General features: G+C 41.1%; 1 protein-coding gene across 1 annotated transcript in view; it reads right to left on the bottom strand.

Annotated features, from left to right (window-relative positions):
• ank1a (ankyrin 1, erythrocytic a) overlaps positions 1-24,068 on the bottom strand; it is a 94,205-nt gene that overhangs the window by 46,068 nt on the left and 24,069 nt on the right. Inside the window, exon 2 of the mRNA XM_030737233.1 lies at positions 14,304-14,396. Within this exon, the coding sequence (XP_030593093.1) occupies positions 14,304-14,396 (93 nt within the window). The remainder of the gene's footprint in view (positions 1-14,303; positions 14,397-24,068) is intronic.

Here is a 24,068-nt window from a genome sequence, read left to right as displayed (position 1 = left end):
TTGTTAAAATCATTGTTGCAAACTGCAGTATTGCAACTGAATCAGCAGCTGCAGAAACCCAGTAAACGTTATGTTGTAGGGACTTTTTTTTTGCAGAGGTTAAACTTTTTTCAAATACTGTTTCTATTTTATAATATTTACAGTACAACTCAGCTAAATTTTAGTTTGAAACATTGTACTTCTCACCTCAGACTGCACTTATTTAACTGTTAGTAACTAATGACTTTTTCCTGATTCATAAATATATATGGGCTTCATGTTTTGTTATAAATTTAACTACTGATGCAACAATATATTTTAATACTGGAACCAGTAACAAGATTAAAATGCTGCCTGCATGTTAAAAGTAGCACTTACAGAAAACAAGAAAAAGGCTTTTCTATATGATACAGTCTTAAAAGTATAGTGTACTTTAAGTACTATGAGTAAAATTTTAGCAGTCTAAGTCCTTATTGAGAATGAATAGTAGCCTTACCCCTAACCCCAACCCAGTGTTTTTTAAGAAAAATAAAGGGCCTTTTTTTAAAAAAAATAATCACATGGTTTTCTAACTAAAATGTATCCTTTAGAATGTGTTTTTATTCATCCATTTTTGCCCTCTTATTGTCAGAACTCCAAAAATCCCATATTCAGGTAAGGATTTCTTTTTATTGTCAATGAGGACTTTAGGGAGGTTAAAAGCCCAACTTTACACTGAATATTTTTACCCTGTGATAATTACTTTTTACTTATTGGCAGTTCAGTTTGGCAAGCTATAATTGTGCGGGGACTAATACAATGCAACATGTGAAAAAACTATAAGACAGTGGATGATTCTGGGAAGTTTAAACCCCACTGACTGCATGTAAAACTACCTGTAGTTCATCCTCAAACAGATAAACTACAAATAAAATAGTTGCATCATCAACAATCACTGATTCTATTACCCCAGGTAAAATCTAAGAGACACAAAATAAACACACAAACTCAAATAATAAGGCCTTGTGAGACTGTGCCCTGTGTTTCCATTCCCTGTATTGGGTCAGTACATGAAATAGTCTGTAGCCTTCTGGAAAGCTCTCATTAACTGACCCACTAATCAGTTTTACTGACCTCTGGTTTACTTACCGCAGCTAATCCTGGTACAATCTGAACATCAAACAAACAAATTAAGCCAAAAACAAGATTAAGAATGCAAACAGAACATGATACACACCCACACATATACGCACTTACACTAATCTTGGGTGCACATGCATGACAACTCTCAAAGACACTCCCAAGCAACTAAGCTCACTCCCACGTCTAAATAGGTTGTTTTTCCAACACTCAATCACCTCTATAGACTTTTGATTAAAACCGTATGAAGTTGATAACATAACAGATCAGTTTCTCAATAAACAGAATAAATGTTTACTTCTCCAGGACTTGTATTTCTTTTTTCTCTTCTTAAAGACAAGGACATGTTCAGGACTGAAAAGAAGAGGCAGTGAAAGCTGCATCAGGGACTAGTCTCCCAAACAGTTAATGTGGACAGACAGAGAATAAGAATGATACTTTGCAAACAGACAGCCAATGGCAAGAAACGTGTACTGAATAAAATGTGCTAAAACAAATACCAATACATCAATATTCATGTGTGAGGCAAAGAAAATATGAAAGAAAAGAATTTAAAACTGGGAGCAAAGCCAGTGAGAAAAGGTGCTGGCCCGTCACTGTCTGATGCGGAAGGGTAAAGACGGGGAGCGGTGACAGGTGCATTACATCTGAGAAAATGCAATGATTTTATAGTAGAGCAAAATGCTATTTAAAAAAAAAAAGACAGCAAAAAGAGTATTAGAGAGACATACAGTTGGAGACAAATCACATGAAGAGACAGGAAGAGATACAGGACAGTAAGAGAGTAGCAAGAAGAAGGTGAGACAGAGAACAGCAGAGTCTGTGTACTCACTCCAAAAGTGACGCTCTTGACTGGCATGCCTGTTGGCCCTCCACTCTCTCTTTCTTAAGTTTTCTGTTTCTCTCAAACACACAGCTGTCTTTTCTGTTGCCCCCTGCAAGTACTGCGGTACAGGGCACGTAGACCCCCGTCCAGCGTAAACATGAAAGCCACTCACACACATACACACACACACACACACACACGCACACACACACGCCCAGACACGCACACTTGAGTAAGCATAGTGGGTGGAGAGACTGCATAGGGTGGGGGTTGAGGGGATGGGGGGCCCAGGGGTTTATCTCTGGAGGAATGCTGCCTGTATCTAAGGACACACATTTCACATGCAGGCAAAAACAAATGGGTACCCCACACTCTCCCCGTGGGTTTCCTGCCTCCATCCGTGTTCCTTCTTGGCTCCATTTCCACTCATATTTTGAACAATCCTTATTTTTCTCATTTATCCCACCTATTTCTTGCCCTTCTTCCTCTTTTCTCCTGTCCACCTTTCACATTTGTTGCACCCCAACACTCTGTGTCACCCCAACTTTATCCCTCCTTTCTCCTGTCCCTTCTTGCCCACATGTCACGCCCATCGCTGTGTCTCCTGTATGTTTTGTGACAGGCAGACAATCAATTTTTTTCACGGACCAGGCAATACCAGAATAGTGCAGAGTTACTGTGGCGAATGGGTGTGTTTTTTCGGAGTGGGTCCGTTTCAGTCTGCGAGGTGACTTACAGTGACAAAGCGCCCGGTGGGGGGGTTGCTGCCACCGCCCAGTGACAATGGGCCCAGACACATGCGGTGGGGGGAGCATGGAGGGGCCAGGCTCTCAAAAGGCCCTGCCTCTTTTAATAAAGCGTCCGTCATTCCTCGCTTGAAAGGACCTCCTTTTCTCTGCCTCTCCCCTCCTCTCTCCCTCTCCTGGCTAAATGCTGGGAAAAGCACATCGCTGCCAAAACCATGCAGAGAGATAAATGCTAGTAGGAGAGATGAAGGAGGGGGTATAGCAGAAAGAAGGCTATACACTACTCAGTACCACTGGACCGTGACCTGGGCAAAAACATCACGTGGGACATCTCTGCTGTCTACAGAATTGAGTTTGGACAGTGATGAGAGCTCCACTGAAAAAGAATGTTGAGGCACTGGACTACGAGTACTAATGCCCATGAAGACATGACAAATTATCCCATGCTTCTCCCAGAAAAGGGACTGCAGCTCTAACATCAGCGTTCTCTGGCTAAGCCAGCAGAGAGTAACGCAAATCATCTGAGAAGAATGATAACTTCTCAGGTCCTTATTGATAAGACTTTTTTTTAAGGTGTGGCAGAATTAAGTGAGTGATGAAAACCACCTGAGTTTTTCTCAGCAGGTGCAGTCCACCCCAGGCTAAAAGTGTCATTTGTTACTGGTGAGCTTGATATTAAAAAGCTGCTTTCTCAACTTTTCATTGTCCAAAAATCCCCCAGTGCACACTGAGAACCAACATTTCAGTAAATCCTTAAATATGTTGTGCCCACAGGTTAACCCTTTCCAGCCCAGGGGTGCCTGAACTGATAGCAGGCCATATTTTGTTATTTTTACAAGGTTGCCGTTTGTGGAAGATTAAACTAGGAAAAACATATCTTAATGTATAGCTTGCATGGTTTAACAACATCAGTGTTACTGACTCATTCTTACATGGCTGTTAGTTACTCTGCATCTCACCATCTCACCAAATGTCCAGCTTGCAGGGTAGCACAGATTATTGGATGGATTGAAACTCACAGCATCATTTGTATCTAGGCTGTAACTCTAAAAAGAAGCAGGGATCTAACCGAGTGGTTTCAGGTCACTGTTAAGCACAGGCCACACTGTTGTTCTGTAACAGGGTTGATTTAAGTTTGAGACGGACATGCCCTCTGCACCCTGTGTCAAGCTCCTCTTGTTTGCCGGATAAAGGGCTGCGACTGTCCACGTGTGCCGCTTGTGGTGGTTTATTGCCTGTGTCTTGATGCTTCAGAGAACAGCGATCAGAGCAGAAAAACTGAAAGGCAAAAAATTTTAATAAATAAATTCAGCTACCTTTTAAAAAAACCTATCACACTCCTTTCTTCAGCACCATATTCACTATTTCACATCACTAACTTAAATTTAGGATTTTAAGATCAAACATATCAGTATCCAACACCCAAGTCTCAAGCATCCTCCCTGCCAGGTTAAAAAAACAAAAGTGACTGCAGACATGTGCATAGCAGCAAACATAGAATTTACACACTCTCCAGACCAACTGAGGAGGTGGTACTCAAGTAGCAGTAGGAAGTAGGAACTGTACACATGGGAATCGGGAATGATTCATTTGGAAGACGAGGGGGAAAACTTCTATTTAAAAAAATAATTAAATGGATTCTATGAAGAGCAATATTTCAAAAGCAGAAAACAAGTGCATGACTATCAGTCATAATGAAATACTCTATACTATATTCTCGTTGAATTTCAATGTAATGTAATTTCTGTGTAAGGTTACACTGCTTCAGTTTGTTATAACGCCCCTCTAGTGGCAGCACGATGCTCTGCAGCTTTGGCCAGTAGCAGCTTCAAATCAGGAAAGGGATGGGTCGAGCTGATGCTGCAGCCCTGGCAAAAACCTCACAGTCTCACACACACAAGTACATACACGAAACACACATTCAATGCTTTATCCTATACTTCAGCTCCTCCTCACATTAAGCTTGGGTGGCTGCTAAACTGAGAAAGGAGCAATTTGATTCAGTATTAATAGCAGCGGGTCTTAGCATGTGTGGCTCACTCCCATATTGTCACGCATACGGTTGCCCCAACAAACGCACATGCATCTCAACGTGACAAAGCCAGACTGACCTGTGGAAGACAAAAAACAGGAAGTTAGAAATACTCCAGGAAGGATATCAGAAAAGATGAAAGCAATAGAGAAGAATGACAGCAGCAATATGTCAGCACAGGACTAGGCTCCCATTAATCTTCATAAGTGGAGAAGCAGAGTTGGGGAAATACACAGGGAGGATGTGCAAGAGGCGAGAGAAAGCGAATCACTGTGGAGAGAATATGTCTTCACAACTCTCCACGTCTCCCTCTCTTGTACGGTGCGTACACAGTACCTGAGCTCTTGCTGAGAACACAGACTGCATAATTTAAAATAAAGGGTCTGACCATCAGTCACAACTGGGCACGAGTCAGCATCAGACAGAATCTGAGCAGCTAGACCATAATTCAATCAGTCTGGTTAATAGACACAGAGGTGAAGCGGCCTGAGTTTTCAGACTCTATTCAGAGCTAATGTACTGTCCTGAAACTACAAGATACAAACTGCACTAGGACGACGAGTTCACCTGCCAATGTTGATATAACCCAATTAAAGTCAGACATAATGCAATGATATTGTAAGTCCCTCAAGAATATGAACTTCACTGTTCCTCTGAGAGGAGAAGAAGAAAAATATTGCACAGTGTTTTGTTGTTACTTAGCTTCTGTCTTTAATGTCAAGTCATTTTAGGGCTTTCTTGAGGAAGGTTACAATGTGTCAATAAGAGCCTATAATTATTAAAAAAACAATAACTAAAGTTTTATAGCTCAAGTCAGCAGCTGTAACTTGAGGAAGGTCTGGAGCTGATGTTGAAGTACCTGTAGAAAATCTTACTGAATATTAATGCTTTCGGTCAAATTTTTATTGTATATTTCATCTATTTCATCATACCCTACATTGCCACAAGTATTTGCTCATCTGCCTAAGCACACATATGAACTTGAGTGACATCTCATTCTTAGTCCATAGGGTTTAATATGATGTTGGCCCAACTTTTGCAATTATAACAGCTTCAGCTCTTCTGGGAAAGCTTTCCACAAGGTTTAGGAGTGTGTTCATGGGAATTTTTCACCATTCTTCCAGAAGAGCATTTGTGAGGTCAGCCACTGATCCTGGACGAAGGCCTGGCTCACAGTCTCTGCTCTAATTCATCCCAAAGGTGTTCTTTAAAGGTCGGGTTGAGGTCAGCTAAGTTCTTCCACACCAAACTCACTCATGTCTTTATGGTCCTTGCTTTGTGCACCGGTGCGCAGTCATGTTGGAATGATAAAGGAGCCGTCCCCAAACTCTTCCCACAAAGTTGGGAGCATGAAATTGTCTTGGTATCCTGAAACATTACGAGTTCCTTTCACTGGTACTAAGGTGCTAAGCCCAACTCCTGAAAAATAACCCCACACCATAATCCAATCCAATTCAATTTTATTTATATAACGCCAAATCACAACCCCCCAATCTGAAGACTACATGACATTTGGAAGTCTGTAGCGACCGGCTCTGCAGAAAGTTGGTGACCTCTGTGCATTATGCGTTTCAGCATCTGCTGATCCCGCTCTGTGATTTTGTATGGCCTACCACTTTGTGGCTGAGATGCTGTCATTGTCAATCGCTTCCACTTCCAATAATAGCGAGGATATTTCATTCACAGGTGGCATCCTATCACAGTACCATGCTGGAATTCACTGAGCTCCTGAGAGCGATCCATTCTTTCACAAATGTTTGTAGAAGCAGTCTGCGTGCTTGGTTTTATACACCTGTGGCCATGGAAGTGATTGAAACACTTTAATTCAATGATTTGGATGGCTGAGTGAATACTTTTGTCAATATAATGTATGATTGCTGGGAGGTAGAGTGGGTCTGCAAAAATAACTGTATTAAAGCATTAAAAACAAGCATCTCTGCTGGCTTACTTGTGGTTCCTAAGATACTTAAGAGTAGAATGGGAGGCAGAGCCTTCAGCTTTCAGGCCCCTCTTCTGTGGAACCAGCTCCCAATTTGGATTTGTGAGACAGACACCCTCTCTATTTTTAAGATTAGGCTTGAAACTTTCCTTTATGATAAAGCTTATAGTTAGGGCTGAGCCTTCCCTTAGTTATGCTGCAATAGGCCTAGGCTGCTGGGGGGTTTCTTTTCTGTCACCTCTTTTTACTCTGTTTATACTCCACTCTGCATTTAATCATTAGTGATTATTAATCTCTGGAAAGCATTTCTTTTGTCCTGTCTCTTTACCCTCAGCCCCAACCAGTCGTGGCAGATGACTGCCCCTCCCTGAGCCTGGTTCTTCTGGAGGTTTCTTCCTGTTAAAAGGGAGTTTTTCTTTCCCACTGTTACCAAATGCTTGCTCATAGGGGGTTGTTTTGACTGTTGGGTTTTCTCTGTAATTATTGTAGGGTCTTTACCTTACAACCTAAAGCTCCTAGAGGTGACTGTTTGTTGTGATTTGACAGTATATAAATAAAACTGAATTGAATTAAAATTGAATTGAATCTCCAGTACAGTTTTGCACTACAGTAATTACCACAATGTGATGGTAGCTAGCTAGCTACACTGTTACTGTATTACCTTCTTTTGTTTTCCATTTCACTATGTGGCATGTCATCTGACTGTTTTACTGATGATACGCAGTATGTTTATTACTTACAAGATATCAGTATTTCATTATGTAAATATCATGATTATTAATATGCAATATGCACACAGTGGCTTCCATGCCTTTCTGCACTATGCTGTTCTGCATGCGCTGTATTTCAAATCTGTCTAAATCTTGCAGTATGTCACTGACATTTGTACAGGGACAGTGGTGTTTTCAAATATTTGTTTTTGGCTTGCCTTGCACCACCAGTCTCATTCCTCACCCTAGAGAGTGGAAGCAGCAAGGAATCAGAAGATGAAAGAGGGGATGAGAGAGCAAGAGGTCCACTTCAAAGCGGAAACAAAGGGGTCCATTGGCAACCACAGTGATAAATAAGTATGCCTTGGGAGCGTCAATGAGCTGGTACTGCAGTGGATTTATGCACAATATCTTTATTTCTAGCGCAGTCTTGTTGACAGTATGATGGCATCTTAATCTGTATTGCTTTGCTAAGTCAGACACCCCCAACCCCCAATGCATAAACTTCCTGTCATCAAGTTATTGAAACTAAACTGGCAGGGTGACTGCCAACAGCAGAGAACAACCCATTCATACTTAAAGGTACAGGCTGATCTTAATTTAAAAATGAATACATATTTGATGTGTGTATCATGCTATTTTCCACTTCAGCATTTAATATCTTGCCTCAGGGGACAGATGTTACAGTTAAGGGAGACGCTCTTATCAATCCGTGCAAGTGGAGCCCAAAGAAGTGTTTTAAAGCTGGAGTCAATCACTCAGCTGCCTCTGCTCAACAACTTTAATGCTGCCTTGCATCTACAGATCCAAACACACACACACACACACACACACACACACACACACACACACACACACACACACACACACACACACACACAGAAATACCAGCACCAACTAACACCGCACACACAAATGCACACACTACACGCCCCCCCCCCCACACACACACACACACACACACACACACACACGCGCGCACGCACACACACATCCACCCACAGTGCATTACATGCAGGTGCATAAAACACACTCCTTGCATTCAACACACACACACACGCACACACACATACCCCAATCAACCACAACAATTACACCACGTGCCTAATGTTGTGTCAGCTCCCATCATGCTGCCAAAAAAGGGACAGAATCTCTGGGGGTGTCGGTGGTGCTAGGCCGTGGGATGTTGTCAGTGGATTATTTGGATCCTGTGGGTTATGGGTTGGGACCTTTGTGTTTTGGGCTTGTTCTGACATTCCTGAGGATAAGCAACAGGATTAGGATCTTGGAAGCTTGAAGCCAGGTTATTTAGGATTCTTAGGTTTATTCCTCAAGCTGTTCCTGAGCATTTTTTGAGTGTGGCAGAGCTCAGCGTTCTGCTGGGGAAAGCTGCTGCCCTGAGGGATCTGCTTGGTCTGCAACAAGTGGGCAGTTGGTGGCGGATACCAACGTAACGCCGCATGGAAGTGAAGGCAAACATATTTTCCTAAAACTGAACTACTGATACTCATTTCTCCTGTCAGCGGTTTTAATGTTGTGGTTGAGGGGTGTATGCAGCTCACAGCAACCTTCCATAATGCAAGCATACAATTCAGGCAGCGGTATACTCAAACTGAACAAGGTCGTGCAACGTATCATCAGACCATGTTGGTGGGGAAGTTTATGTGTTTATACTTTTTCTTAGAACAGTCGAAGCCAGCTATTAAGGTGGGGTGAGTATATTATAAACTGGATGTACAATCAAATGTAGCAGATATGCAAGTCAGTCCACACTGTTGGCTCAAGGTAGACACACATTTATGCAAAGGCCCTTTTGACATGCTTTCTCAGGAATCAGGTTGAGGTGAAAATACATACAAATTACAAACCATATCGACAGGTTGTTCATGTCTTGTATATCTTATATGTATAATTTTATTCTGATACCTAAACCAAACAGATGTAACTGAAACCATTTTTTAAAATGTGATCTTTTGTGTCTAAACTTCTGGTAGCATTGACTAAAATACAAGAAGAGACTTGCAAATACACACAATCTACTGTGTTTATTAACATACACTTTTTCTTTTTATGGTGAGGAATGAAAATAAAATGCTGCTATATCGTAACAAAATGTACTTAAAGTGTTTGCATTTGTTTGGGCATCATATAAAAATGACTGAATATTGCTTATACAGAGAGCTGAGATACTGGATTTCCTCTCCTGGTCTGTGCTGAACATGAACAGGGTTCACATGAAAATGTCAAACAGGGAGATTCTTTCTCTGAAACACTAAGGAGATGTGTCCTGGCCAGTCGTATATATAGTCGTTCTCTGCTGGCTCTATTTTTAGACAGGTCACCAGGTCTTCATCACTGATAATTCCGACAGGGTGGAAGCAGGAATATGGGTACACAATGAGGACTGTGCCCACTGTTAGACCTCCTGTTTATACACTTGGAAAACTGCAGCGTAGCATCTAACAAATTGTTCATCGCAGAGGACTTTCAGAGGGCATTTTCTTTTGGAGTATACTTCCACCTTTAACCATGCACTCTGCGCATTCACCTTAAACACATGCACATGCACGCATGCATGCACATTAATTGTTGCCCACTTTCACTCTCTCTCCGCTTTTGTCAAGTAAACATACACACAGATATATGGTGATGATTAATAAGAAGCCTTTGGGTTTAAATGGAAAAAAAATAAAAACAAATACTGGTGCTCAATAGCTCAACCAATGTAAAAAAAAAAAAAAAAAAAATCATAAAAATAGTGAGTAAAGGTACATGAGTCATGAAGGGGATCATTTGAAGGCAAATCATGCCAAAGTTAGTCAAAATAAACAAACAGAGACCTGTAATAATAGTGGATGAGAGGGGTTAAGCCCACAAGAGGGGGCAGGGGGCAGAAAGGGAAGTCACGTCCTGACTTCCTTAGATCTTTCAAAGCTAAACATGGAGTAGGAAGCGTAGCCTTATGCTTATCCTGTCTGAACTGTATATTTATACTTGTATGAATGAAGAAATGTCTTTTTAGATTTGTAAAAATGTGCCAACAGACTGTATAAGTGACTAAAAACATACATTTTCACAGTGTATACTCCATCATAAATGTGCTAGGTGTGGTCTGCATTCAGAAAGTCATTTAGGTGGCAGTTACTCAGCTTAGTACGGCTCCACTGAAAGTATTCTTTGTAGGCCAGATTGTTCCCGTGAGGGATCTCACTATAGCAAAAAGCCAGAAATGATCAGTTCCTAATGGGTCAGCAAGACGAGGAGAGTCCTGCTCTCCTGTCTCCTCTTTAGCGTTGGGCTCAGGCCAACTGAGACATTACACGACTTCTGCAGTCTGGCACAATAGCAGTAAACCTTTAATCTGAATTCTGTGAAGCTGGTATCAGTAACCCTGGGACAAAAACGAGAGTTACAATATTTGAATGCGCCGTGGCCTTTCACATGTAAATTACACTCTGCCCCCCTAGCCGAAACAAATTACAGCCAACTGCTGGTGGCTCGATATGAATGGGCTTCCTAATGTAGCCTACATCTACAGTGGGCTGGGGAGCAGCTGGAAAAGAGAAACTGAGACGGAGGAGAATTTATGTGACAGAGCAGAGTGTGACAGTTTGCTTTATTTCATATTAAATCTACAATGCAGCCGTACTGTGACGAATGGGGCTTGGCTCTCAGAGCATCTGTCTCCAAGGACTCACTGAGGGGTAATTAGAGCTGTGGGATGATAAGGGATATTCTCCAGCCCAGCCCTAGTAACTATCAATAGTGGCACGGGGGTTGGGGCCTTTACACAGACCTTTGACATCTCACAAATCTGTGTACAGGAGGGGGCAGGGTAGGATGGAGCGTTGGCTGAAGGGTTGGGTTTTTGTGTACATTACATTAGCTCAGGGTAAGAGTCATGGTTTGTGGAACCTGTCTGAGATTTAGAGAGAGTTTCATATCACCAAGCTGCTGACTGGCCAATTTGCATGATGCTGCTTAATGCTTTTCGGACTTAAGAGTGGTGTGAACTTGCAGCACAATACAACTTAGGCTTTCATTTTTGTAGCGTTGGTTCTGCTGGTTAAACATTTGCTGAAACTAGGTCTAACCAGATAACAAATAGATACTCTGAATGTGGATGTCACACTCTTACATGGCAAACGTTTAGATCACATTGTGAAGCATGTGCATAAATGAAGTAGTCATTCTGGTTCGCTCAGCACATAGACTTTACATCGGGATGATGTCAGTGACAAAAAATTATTTTTCTAGGCACCAGGACAATTTTACAAAAAGAAAACCAAAGTGGGGAAAAAAAAGGAAAATTGCTGCTGGCCAAATTGTGACAAAGATTTACTGTCATTGTGTTTAGTTCTAAACACAAGAAGACTAAATAAAAGCTTCCCAGTTGACCTACTGTATTTGACTTGTGAATGCACAGTGGTGCAGCAACATATGGTTTCTCTTCTGGCCTCCAGAAGTGAGTCAATCCAACTTTACAGCAGAAACATGTTTACAGCTTGGTGCAAAAAATGGTTTTGAGTCTAAAATAAAAATTTCCCTTTGTAACAACTGTACAGTGGATCAATTGTTTTTAATATAAAGACCTGTTAAAATTGGTTACGTAAGTCTGCATTAATAGATGAGCAGATGTTCTGACAAACAGGCAAATGCTAACTGTAGCTGCTAGCCCACTGCTAGGCTTCCTCACTAATTAGAATCACTGAACTGGACCTCTCAACTGTATTCATGGTGTTTTTTCATGGTGTCTTTTGGTGCCTTTTGATGCAATTAGTTGACAAGATTTATTGCTATGATATGGAGGCAAACTGCTAATCAAGCTTGCTGTGTTAGCCTGCTAGCATTCCTGGCTCCTAAAATCCAACATGGCACTGGCCAAAATACAAAAACTGAGGCTTACTAATTGGACTTTACTAACCAATGGGTGAAGTCACTGTGGTTACATCCATCTTTTACATACAGTCTATCATTAAACTAAACCAAACCATTGGTTTGTTTAGAATCTGTAAAATCAGGATGCTCACAGTTGTTGCTTTGTTATGTTAGGTTTTGTCAATTTTATTACATTTTCAGATCTACAGTGTTAGAGAATAAATAAGATCAGTGTTATACTAAGTGAACAAATGGTTGGAGCAACAAAATTAAAACTTAAGTTGCAGCAAACTCTAATGTCCACTAGTTAGGGAAGCAGGTGTCCTGTTGCAGGGGTTTGCTTTATGCCACTGACACTAACCTGACAAACACTACACTGCATCTGCATGGACATGGACAATAGATCTAACAATATATTTATAGTCATGGCAGAGAGAAATAAACAAAAATACCACCTTTCACACATTCACACAAAACGTGAAAGAATATTCAAAACAATAAAGGAAAAATACAGCTGGCCAGTGCACACGCATTCAAGAGCATCACCAAGGGAAAGACTCCATATTGTTGTATGTTGGGCTGTTTTTCATGATGACTTAAATTCACCCGCGTTTGGTGTGTTTCCTTGACTGTGTTCAATGTGTTCAGCTCTTCTTTTTAAAGCTATTTGCTCTTAAGTTGCTGCACTTCCAAATGGTTTACACACTTAACTGTGTAAGAGGAGAGTGGTTTAACTGAGTTTCTCTGAAGGGTAACCCAAAAATGCTCCAAAGTGTTTGGGAGCAATATGGAGGTAAGGAGAGTAGCTTTAGGAATTTCACACGAGAGCAAGGGGGAGCTAGGATCTGAGGGGAAATCATCAGGGGCAAGAGTCGTCTGGAACAAGTTTCCCAGCAGCCTTATTGCACTTAAATGATCTCTCCTCCAACAAGTAACAATGGATTCAAGATCATCTACTGTATGAGGTGCAATAAAACCTTGGGCAAACCTATCCCGGACTGTTTAAACAGATAAAAACGGACAAAACACAGGAACAGCACATGACAAACAGTGACATAGAAAATACACACAGCACAATACACAACACTGACACATCAAAGGCACGGGCAAAGGCAGGCAGGCAGGCACGACCACAACACCTACAGCACTTAACATCACAAGACAGACATTCATACTTTCTACTAATACACAGACTGAAGCCGTGCAAGGACAGAAGAGCATGCACACAAACTCACAGAACAAAGAGATCAACCCCCAACCAAAACACATCCCTGCACACACACACACACACACACACACACACACACACACACACACACACACACACACACACACACACACACACACACACACACACACACACACACACACACAAATCTTAAACTAACCCTAAACACATACACAGAATGACACAAGCATATTTTAGAAATCAGAAGAACCCACAGGAAAAATACTTGGACTACTGTCTGTTATCTCTACTGTGAACTGTTGTGCAAAGCGCTTTTTTTTTAATAGCAGGAAGCACAAACCTATTTGTAACTTGTATGAAGCCTATGAAAAGTATATCAAAGCTATATTTTGCCCGTGGACTCTTGTCTTGTAATATGCTGCTTGAGAACATTAATTTCAGAGAAATCACAGAGACGATGTAGAGATTAATATTGATACAGATACACACTAATGTTATATATAATTGTGTGTAACTAAAAAAGAAAGAACGCAAAACAATAACAAACCAACTCAAATAAATTAAAAACAGCACGTTAGTACGATACGTCAAGCAAAGACAGGAACAAAGAAAAAGCTCCAGCCTGATCCCACGACACCTGACTGAATCAGCTCACATCACAACGGCAACACTAGAAAGTCAAAGGAATCAGAACTACAATACCATAAGCAACACATCACAAAAAACAAGAGAGATAAAGATAAAAACAACAACAACAGCAGAGCAACAACAGTGACACAAACTTTAAGTGACAGATACAACATGGTCATAAATACATAATATATATAAATACATATAGATATAAAGAAATAGGAAAATCCAGATATACGTGTTGCAGATATTTACTTCATCATCATAGTGCCATACTCCTTGGCCATCCGGCATCTCAGAGCTCACACTACTGTCCTGATCGATTAGCCAGCGATGCACGGCGTGGGCCTAAAAGGACATACGACATAAAGACAGAGCCCAGTTAATCGCAGCAGTGAGAAGCAGAGATGGAGAGACAGAAAGGAAGAGGGAGGGGAGGGGAGGGGAGCAGAGCGTACAGAAAACAGTGACAAGAAATGAAAAAGATTCAAAGAGGAACAGGTGAACACTAAATTGAGACACAGAGAGGAAACAAGGTGGAGGAAGAGGAGGAAGAGAGCAGGAACTGGAACCACCCCACCCCACCCTGCCCCACCCTATCCCACCCCACCTTGCTTGTTGAACCCCTCCTTCCCCCAGGAAAACAACTAAAGAAACTCCCTGTGGGAAACAGGTCAGGTTAGGATGAGTGGTATGAGCAAGATGTAGCACGACACGAGGTGGGTGGTAGACAACACCGCTATGATGGTGATGGAGGTGGGTCTGGTGTTGGTGGTTTTTGGCTCACAGATGGATCAGCTGTGTCACTGTGGAAAGCTGCAACTTACACACTGGAGTGAGTCGGGATTCCTTTATATCACACTTGTGTAAGTGGCACCAGGACAAAACGGTAGTGTACTTACCCTAAATGCTCATATAGTCATGTGTAACCACATATGTGCCGTACAACGCCACAGGGAAAAAAATATGAGCAAACAACATCTTTAACACAGAAAGACAAATAACATACAGACACCGTGTGTGTGTGTGTGTGTGTGTGTGTGTGTGTGTGTGTGTGTGTGTGTGTGTGTGTGCGACCATATTTCAGCACTTTTTTAAAGCAAGGAAATATCAGTTTACAAATGCAATAAATCCATAAAGGTGTGAAACAGCTAGAGTGGTTTAACCAAAGGTAATTTAGAAAAAAGCCAACAAAGCTATGCAAACTCTCAAGAAGATAACCAGACAACAGCTTTTATTTTTTTTTTCCAGGAAGGGACAAATGTCTGCTCCTGTCAGAGAATCAGACTACAATAAAAGAGACAATTTCCCAAAGTTCCCCAGACAGGCAGCCAGAGCGACAGACACACAACGAGATGTCTGCTTAGACTTCTTCAGCTAAGATTTACACCAAACACCAGTTCTAGTCCCGGTCACCCTGAAACACACATACAGGATCTTACACACACACACACACACACACACACACACACACACACACACACACACACACACACACACACACACGCTCCATCTGTTACTCTCAACTGTTGTCGTGTCAGCACCAAAAACAACCGAACGCAGCTCCTTTTGAGGCTTGCTGCCCCGTTGTGGCAGAAATACTTATCAAAATTTGCAATGGGGTGAAATCGCAGAATGCGGGGATTAATTACCCTGTCATGACTGCCACTGCACATTTACTATTTACTTTACGCAAGCAACTTTACAGTTTTTAAGATGCAGTGATGCAGGCTGTCATACCATTGGGCATTTAGCACACAAACTGTTGCCTGGCTACTTTAATACTGAACACAGAGAGAGAGAGTGAGGATATTACATAACCACATACAAGGGTGCAGCTGTCAACACGCCCTCTTGGACGGCCGTCTTGCCCAAACCTTCAACAAATCTATTCAACTTCATGAGATCTGTAGCCTAACCATGTAGACTGGCTCCTGTAAATCTCACACCCATGCAAACTTAACTCTAACTTTAAATATAACATCTAACCACAGTCCTAATCCTCAGCCAAAAGTATTTTGGCTATTTTAGCTGTCACTTGATGTTAATCCTGATTATGATTAAACTGAAAACCCAAGTTCTAGCCTGCAAAATTCCATTTAAAGATTTTCCTCATGTTTTACATCTGTCAGGATATTTGATCCAAATGAAGACAGATAAAAGAAGCGCACAGGCAAACAGACACAGAGGGAGCAGGACCTTCTGCATCAGGTTTTGTGACCGCAAAGACAAATGCTGCTAAACACACAGCAGGGAAGAGGACGGAAGCACACGGGAATAGATAGAGTCAGCACAAGGGTATAGTGAATCAAACGGTGACAGCAGAGGCCAAAGCCTCTGTTAGGACTCCTGAAAATAGACAAAACAAGCAGAAAAAGGCAACAACAATGTACAACCAGAAGTCACTGTAATAGCTTAGAGCATTTGGTCCTTTTAGACTTTAGACTAAATGTTTTTAGATTTTCAATTTGCATGAGTCAGCTATGAAAAATATCTGCTATAATGGAGCCTAGTCTCAGTCTGTACGTGTGAAAGCAGGTGTGGACGTGATTGCTTGCGTATATGTTAATGTGTGTGTGTGTGTGTGTGTGTGTGTGTGTGTGTGTGTGTGTGTGTGTGTGTGCGCGCGTAGACGTGTGGATTTGATGCATAGGGGCATCAACTGCAGAGTTTGTGGTGAGTTACTGAGCGTGTCAGCTTAGAAGAATAATTGGATTAAGTAGCAGACGGCTAGTGATGACAGCGAGAGGGGGTTGAAGGAGTTGAGGAGGCAGAAGAGGAGGAGAGGGGGAGACAAACTGAGGCAGAGGGGGAGAGAGGTACTGATAAGTAAGTATAACAAGCCACTTGCTGTGGAACCTCTGGGAGCCTCGGGACCGTGAACAGACACGCAGAGGGAGCTCAAACCGTTACGCTGCAGATTAGAGTAATAAAAGAACAACACTCATAGTCTCTGAACAACTAACTAGCAGCCTCTCGGGATTTAGCATACTCTACATCAAACTCCAAGACTAGAAGAAGACAACTGATGTGGGTCATGTAAGAAAAAGTACATATTTATTTGCTTTCTTTATAGCCTTTTAAACCATCCTAATAGGCACTGGAGCAGGGTCACTCTGGAGGTTTTTACCCCCTCCAAATTTGCAGCTTGTCCTTCACAGCATCAGCTGGAGAGGCAGGAATGATCATAAAATTTATGACAGAAGCCAAAGGAAACAGGATTGTGAGTCAAAGAAAGTGTCGTTTAAAAGCGGAGATAAAACAGCACATAACAGAGAGATTATTTGATGTTTTGTTTGTCACAAGCATTATTAGTACAGTAGCACAGTCACAAAGATAACTGCAGGAGGAGAACAGAAATTGAAAAAAAAGAGACTAAGAACCAGTTTCAATCAACAAAGTATGGGAACAGAAAAAAATTATTACAAAGAGGTTTACAGTCAATAGCAGATGAATCCACATTTGAATTTACAACCCATAAAACACAAAGATAACAAACAAACAACACAAAAGCAGCCGACATCAATATAAAAACATTCATTACAATTCCTTTTTTTCCCCTGTCATACAGTATGTACAGTTACCCTTACAGAGCCACGCTCTAGTAGACTAGAAGAGGTTTTAAATATACAAGAATCCATCAATACTTTGAACTATTTATGCAGTCTGATGATTGCTTCAGGGAATTACACTGTCACTGTTGCCTGCATCACCAGCCAGTTAATCCAGTCATGCAGGCCTTGAGACTGGTCAGAGACACCATGGTAATCAACAATTCCCAGGGAAAAATGAGTATGACCAGTTGTATTTGGAGGAGGTTGCTGGCAGTTGTTAGGTGAAATGTTGTGCTGCACCAGAACCCTCCATGCGATTGCTGTGGTTATTAGGAGGATGCTGTGGTTGCCTGTAGTTTGCATCAGTGAAACTGACTTGCCTGCAAACCCTTGTCAACTACTTGCTAAGGGCAACTTTGGCAATCTGCTAGCAACCAAAGCAAGCACAAGGAGGTTTTTGCTGCAGCTCCTTTTTTTGTGGACAATTTCACCCAGCATCAGCCTGTGACCTACAGATACCATTCACCAACCAATCGGGGAATACACATTTTTCCCTAGCAATGGGAGGTTGCCAAGGGGTCGTCGCCTGGTCCCTAGGCTTGTGTGATTGAGCCCTGAGTTACAGTTCACACTGATCCTTCTCTCTGTTTATGAGTTATGGCAATGAATAAACATCCAGAAAAGAGAAATGTATTGTGAAGTCATAGTGATCAAGATGTGATTGAAAAAGATGCAGAGTTGTTGAAAATAGGCAATAAATAGCATGTATCCTTCTGGTACTAACTAAATGTCTCATAATCAAAAATAAAATCATGAATTGTGAGGAAAGATTTTAAAACTGTAACACACGTAACTTAGTTTTGATATTTTGAATCAGTTTAAAGATTCATTTTGCTCCCACTTCATGATCTCAAAATGTTTATGAACAAAAAACCTGTAAAGCATTTGTGGTGTATGGACCTGAGCCACAGAAGCTTGGAAGAAGCTTTTCCAGCCTGCATGATCTCTAAAATTAATGAAAGCAAAAATCAAGTCAAGGAGCTAAAAGACACCATAAAGGACTGCAGCCAGTTTCATTATTTCGGATTTATAAAATACTACATAACTAGGTGAGCTGGTGTTCACTCAGAGATACACAGAGCTTTACTTCATTTTAATAAGCATGCTACACAGAAAGAGAAGCTCTCTACTGCTCAGTGAATCTCCACTTCTTCAGTTTCATACACTCCCTTTGTGAGAACAGTACACATGAGCAAATTACCGACTCATTAAGAAGCAAGCACCTTTCTCAAAACAACTACTCGTTGTTCCCGTTTGTTTTGGTCCTGCAGTGCAGCAGCTTCTCTCTTGATCGTCCACCTTCCTGCCCATTATCCTCAAGTACAGAATAAATGTCAAGTAATCAAGCTCTTAATGTCACGGGTCAACGTAGGCCAATAGTTCCTTGTGAAAGGCTGACACAGTATCTAAACTAAATGGATCCTTACTAAATAATTCAAACCCCGAGACAAAGAAAATCAAGTAAAGTTATAACAAGAACACATTTTCCCTGAGGTGGTGGATGGTAGAGCGCTTCTAGGAATCCCATAAGACACCTGATTAATCTGGTCTCCAGGTCTGATTTCAACAGGACTTAAATGACCACAGCAGGAAAGACAGGCAATATGAAATGTTATAAACAACACAAGGTGATTAAAGAAGAGAAATTAGTGTGTAGAGTTAGACAAGTACACAAGTGGGAACAGGCTGAACAGGAAGCCTTAGAAAAGTGCATTAAAAAGTTAAGCAGTTATAGAATCCTTTTTATCCAGAAAGGCTGGCTGTTAAAATTTTGCATACAAATGCTGATAAAATATCACACATGAATTAATGCAAATGCACTGCAATCAACCAGGCATATCACCAATTCTTCTACGTTCCAATTAAAGTAGGAAAGGCATGCTTAACAATGACATAAAAACAATCCAAGTACATGTAGTTTTTATTTGTGGTCTCACAACTCATATTAACAAATCCCATGTGTTATGTACTACAGTATATGTTGCACTGTCCTTCCAAAACAACTTAATCCACAAGTGATGCTATACTGTCATTAAGAAATATTTTTGCTGCAGTGTAAAAAAGACAATCCTGTAATCCACTCAAAATAAATAAATAAAACATTGCTGCTTGAAAGAACTGGGCAAGAGGTTTTACATGTAAGCAAGCATAAACGAGTGCAGATATAGAAGAGGAGTCTTCCAAAGTAAGAGAGTAAAAAGTCCACACAGAGAGAGAAGGAACAGGAGAGTGCTGCAGATCTCAGCCTGATTAATAATGCATTGCAGGGAGCTGCCAGCTCTGTGCCCAGCAGCAACGAGCCTGAGCTCTATCAGCAGAAGAGAGGCGCTTTCTGGAGGGACACAGGTGGAACCGCCAGGTGGGATGAAAGGAAAGCATGGTGCAGTCACCTCCACCTCTCACCCCTATCCTCACTTTCTCTGTAACTCTCCATCTGGGTTCATATTCTGTCTTTGGTGCACACTGGTGTGTAAGCATGAGCAGAGTCACTCTCTAAATCCTTTAGTGCTCACTTCACTCTCATTCAGTTTTCATGAAGACTGAGGGGACCACAATATTAAGCACTAATGATGCCTGCAATTGTCTGAGCCAATACAATAGAATCTATCACCTGTAGCTTCAGTTATTTTTGAAACTGTAGTTTGTAATATTGTTAGAGCAGTAGCTCACATAATCATCTTTTCTTTCATCAGAAGGGTTTTTGTATTTCTGGTATAGATGCGGCAGGCAGTAGACAGATAAACTAAATGGCTAACTGGTGAACTTAGTGGAGAATTAAGCAGTTACGAGTCAGGTGTATTCCTCTGCAGCTGGTGCTTTATGATTATGACTGCTTAGCAACTGCATTAGGTGATAATATGTCAGTGTTTTGGGCACCCCAGATGTAAAAAAGCTCATCGCATATTCAAGCAAAGCTCCCCTACTAGCCATGTACTGCAGTTGTGTTTTCCTGACTTTGACTTAGCCTTCACTATTACATTTAATTGCACTGGACTGCATTACACAGTAAGAAGTCCCCCTTTCTGTCAACACCTTCTCAATTCTTCCTGTCCTCCCATCTGCCTCTGTCCCTATGGAGGTCAGAGGTCATAAAAGCAGAAAGATTACAAAAGATTAAGAAAGAAAGATCACAGCACACAGACTGCAGACTACTTTGATGTTCGCAGAAGAAAGAAAGTGCACCCTCTTCTGATCTTCTGCTTAGTGCCAAGTTTTTTTTTCCTCTGCCTCAGACTGGTGGATTGTCGAGGCAGTAAGTAGAGGAGTCTGTTTTAACAAAAATGGCCTTTTGAGCATGGGTATGAGTGACAGCAACATGCCTACTGTAAACAATTATAATGATGCAGCAAATGTAATAAATATTGTATTCTAGGCAACTAAACTGTATAATATTTTCATGTTTTGTGGGCACACTTGTGACTTACGGATCAAAGTTTTGTTAAAGAAAGAAGGTATGAAAACAAAGAATACATGAAAGCGAAGGATGGGAGGGTAAAGGAAGCTATTTTAAATTAGCTTATGGGTTTTTATCAATGACACGACATACCCCTCCTATCCATTTTTTTCTCTTTGCACTGAAAACCGTTGCTCGTCCATCACAATTGTTTTACCCAACATTTCATTACCATAATAAAACACATGCATGGAAAAAAAAGATAAATTCAAAGAGACAGCGCAGCCAAAATCCTGGATTTGAGAGGCTTATTTTCATCTTTCTTTCTTGTCTTCTATTCTTTTATGTTGCTCCTTTCTTTTCGCTCAGAGAAATGGAAAGAGACATGCCTTTTCTTCCAGCCTGTGCCTCATTATGGTGCTTTTCAGGTCTGCTCTTTTGTATGGGGCCGGCCCAGAGCCATGCACATGCATAGCAGAGCAGCCGGTGGATTACCCAGACTCACGTCAACACTTCGACAGAACCACCTACCACTCCAGCGAACGCCCCTGCCAAGTGTACCATGAATGTTATATGCTTTAATAAGTGTAGCCAAAAAGCGATGCCAAGACTAAACCAACAGGAGCAGCAGCTGTACTACAGACATCAGCGTGGACAATAGATCTACGTCTTTAAACAAGGGCACGGTTATCACAATGGTGGACAGAATGAATTACATTTCAACGATAGTCTAGTCACATAGAGCATCAAGTCTCTAACTGAATGCCAATAAGATTAGGTTTTTTTTTTCTTTGGTCACTGAACAGCCTCAGGTCATTGTTTGCTTTGAAGCTTTCAACTTATCATACATGATTAAATGACACATTTTAATAGCAAAAATCTTGAGGCCAAAGAAAAGCAAAAGAAATGATAAACACTTAATAAATACATGTGCTCAGTATAAAGTTAAAAATCACTCTAAAAAGCAAACAAAAAGACAAATATTCCTGCTACGTATTCCACCACTGAGACCCATAACTGTGAATTTATCTGTGAGAGCAATTTTTTATGTGGTTGCAAGAGAAGCTACTCACATTATGATGTGGTTTCAGGCAAAGATAACCACGTGTAAAGCCCGCATAAAGCTGCAAAGCGGTTGATTTCTAAAGATAAAGATGTAAAACCAATGGCATGCTAACAAGGAGTTAGCTAAAAATGTTAAGAATGTTACCAACTAGCTGTTGAACGCAGAGATTCATTTAACTGCTAAAGCTTGATAATGTGCTTAGAGCAAAACAGAGGAAAAACTAACGCAATGAATGTGTGATGTGCAAAATGACACATTTTGGTCTCACACACTGCTAGAAGAAGAAATCCTAGGCTGCATTTTGTAAGGGTATTTGTGCATGTTCTTATTTCCGTGCGCATATTCTACGTGTGCACACCTGTGTTCAGCAGTTGGCCGAATACAGCAGGAGGTTTTGGTTATTTATCACAACTGTATGATCACCTTCTGTGGCTTTCTCCTGGGACACAACGACTGATTCTCCCTCTGTCACTGCTACATGAAATGCTCATTAAGCCCTTTAGCTGTAGCAACTGTATGCTATTGTTTCAATACACACACATACACTACACAGGCACAAGTACACATGGTCACTGCACATAGAGCATATTTACACAGTTGCTCTAAAATAAGTTTTGGACTCAATTTTAAGGAATTTCTTATTTTAAGTGTTTCTAACATTCAGACTACCATTATTAAAGAGAACTGCACCTATTTTGCTCTGCACATCTATGTCTGACTCCAGGAAACCATCACTTGAGGCAAATGATCAGATTTTACACAGCTCCCTCAGGAGCCACATTACTAAACACACTTTAAATCCTGACATTTGGAATTTTCAACATTCCTGAGACTGTTCACGTAATACAGACATAGGCAATACGCTCACATAGATGGCTGCTGCAGTGCTATGAAGATGAAACTTTGTGGCATCCTTGATTAGATTCATACAGGGGAAATCAAATCTGAAGGCTAATATTCTCAGGAGGGAAAGGGACAAAAACAGCAGCAGCCAGTGAGCATTGAGGGTGAGAGACAAAGCATTAAGTCTGTCAAATCCCACAGAAAAAAATGATTTCTCTTTCTAACTTTCCAAAAAAGAAAATCCTACAAACTGGGCTCTTACATCAAAAACTGTGACAGGGAAAGAAAATGACTTTCAAAAAGCTTTAATGTGACACCTACAAGTTTGACGGGAAGGTTTTCACCATTTCCATTGTTGTGTTTGTGTCTGTTTGGTTCATTCATAAGATCAAAAGTGCAGCAGTGAATTAAAACAAATATAACTCCTGACAGCTGATCTGAATATTTCAGAAACTGCTGATCTAACTGGGATTTTCCTGCACAGCCATCTCTATGGTTTACAGAGGATGGGCTGAAAAAGGGAAAATGTCCAGTGAGCAGCAGTTCTCTGGGTGAAAATGCCTTGTTGATGCCAGAGGTCAGAGGAGAACAGCCAGACTGCTTTAACCTTATAGGAAGGCAACATTAACTCAAATAACCACTTGGTACAACCAAGGTATGCAGAAGAGTATCTCTGAATGCACAATACATCAAACCTTGAAGCAGATGAGCTACGGCAGCAGAAGACCACACTTGAGGTTATATTGCCCGACCCTAATGCTATCATGTCAATATGGACCAAAATGTCTGAGGAATGTTTCCATTGTATTATTGTAGGGCCTTTACCCACAATACAAAGCGCCTTGAGGCGACAGTTTGTTGTGATTTGGCGCTATATAAATAAAATTGAATTGAATTGAATTACCTTGTTGAAGCTAAGAATTAAGGCAGGGCAGAAGGCAAAAGAGGTACTAGCAAGGTGTACCTAATAAAGTGTCAAGTTAGTGCAGATGCACTATTTTGTAAAGGAAAGGAGGCACCCATTGTTTAGATGTTCTGAGGAGAGAGAAAATTCATCGCTCATCAACCCTTCCCTCTTACATTAAGCCTCTCTTTCTTTCCTT

This window comes from Archocentrus centrarchus, chromosome 9 (assembly GCF_007364275.1).
Source record: "Archocentrus centrarchus isolate MPI-CPG fArcCen1 chromosome 9, fArcCen1, whole genome shotgun sequence".
NCBI lineage: Eukaryota > Metazoa > Chordata > Actinopteri > Cichliformes > Cichlidae > Archocentrus > Archocentrus centrarchus.
The sequence above is the reverse complement of the archived record's forward strand: the minus strand, read 5'-3'. Positions and strand labels throughout refer to the sequence as shown.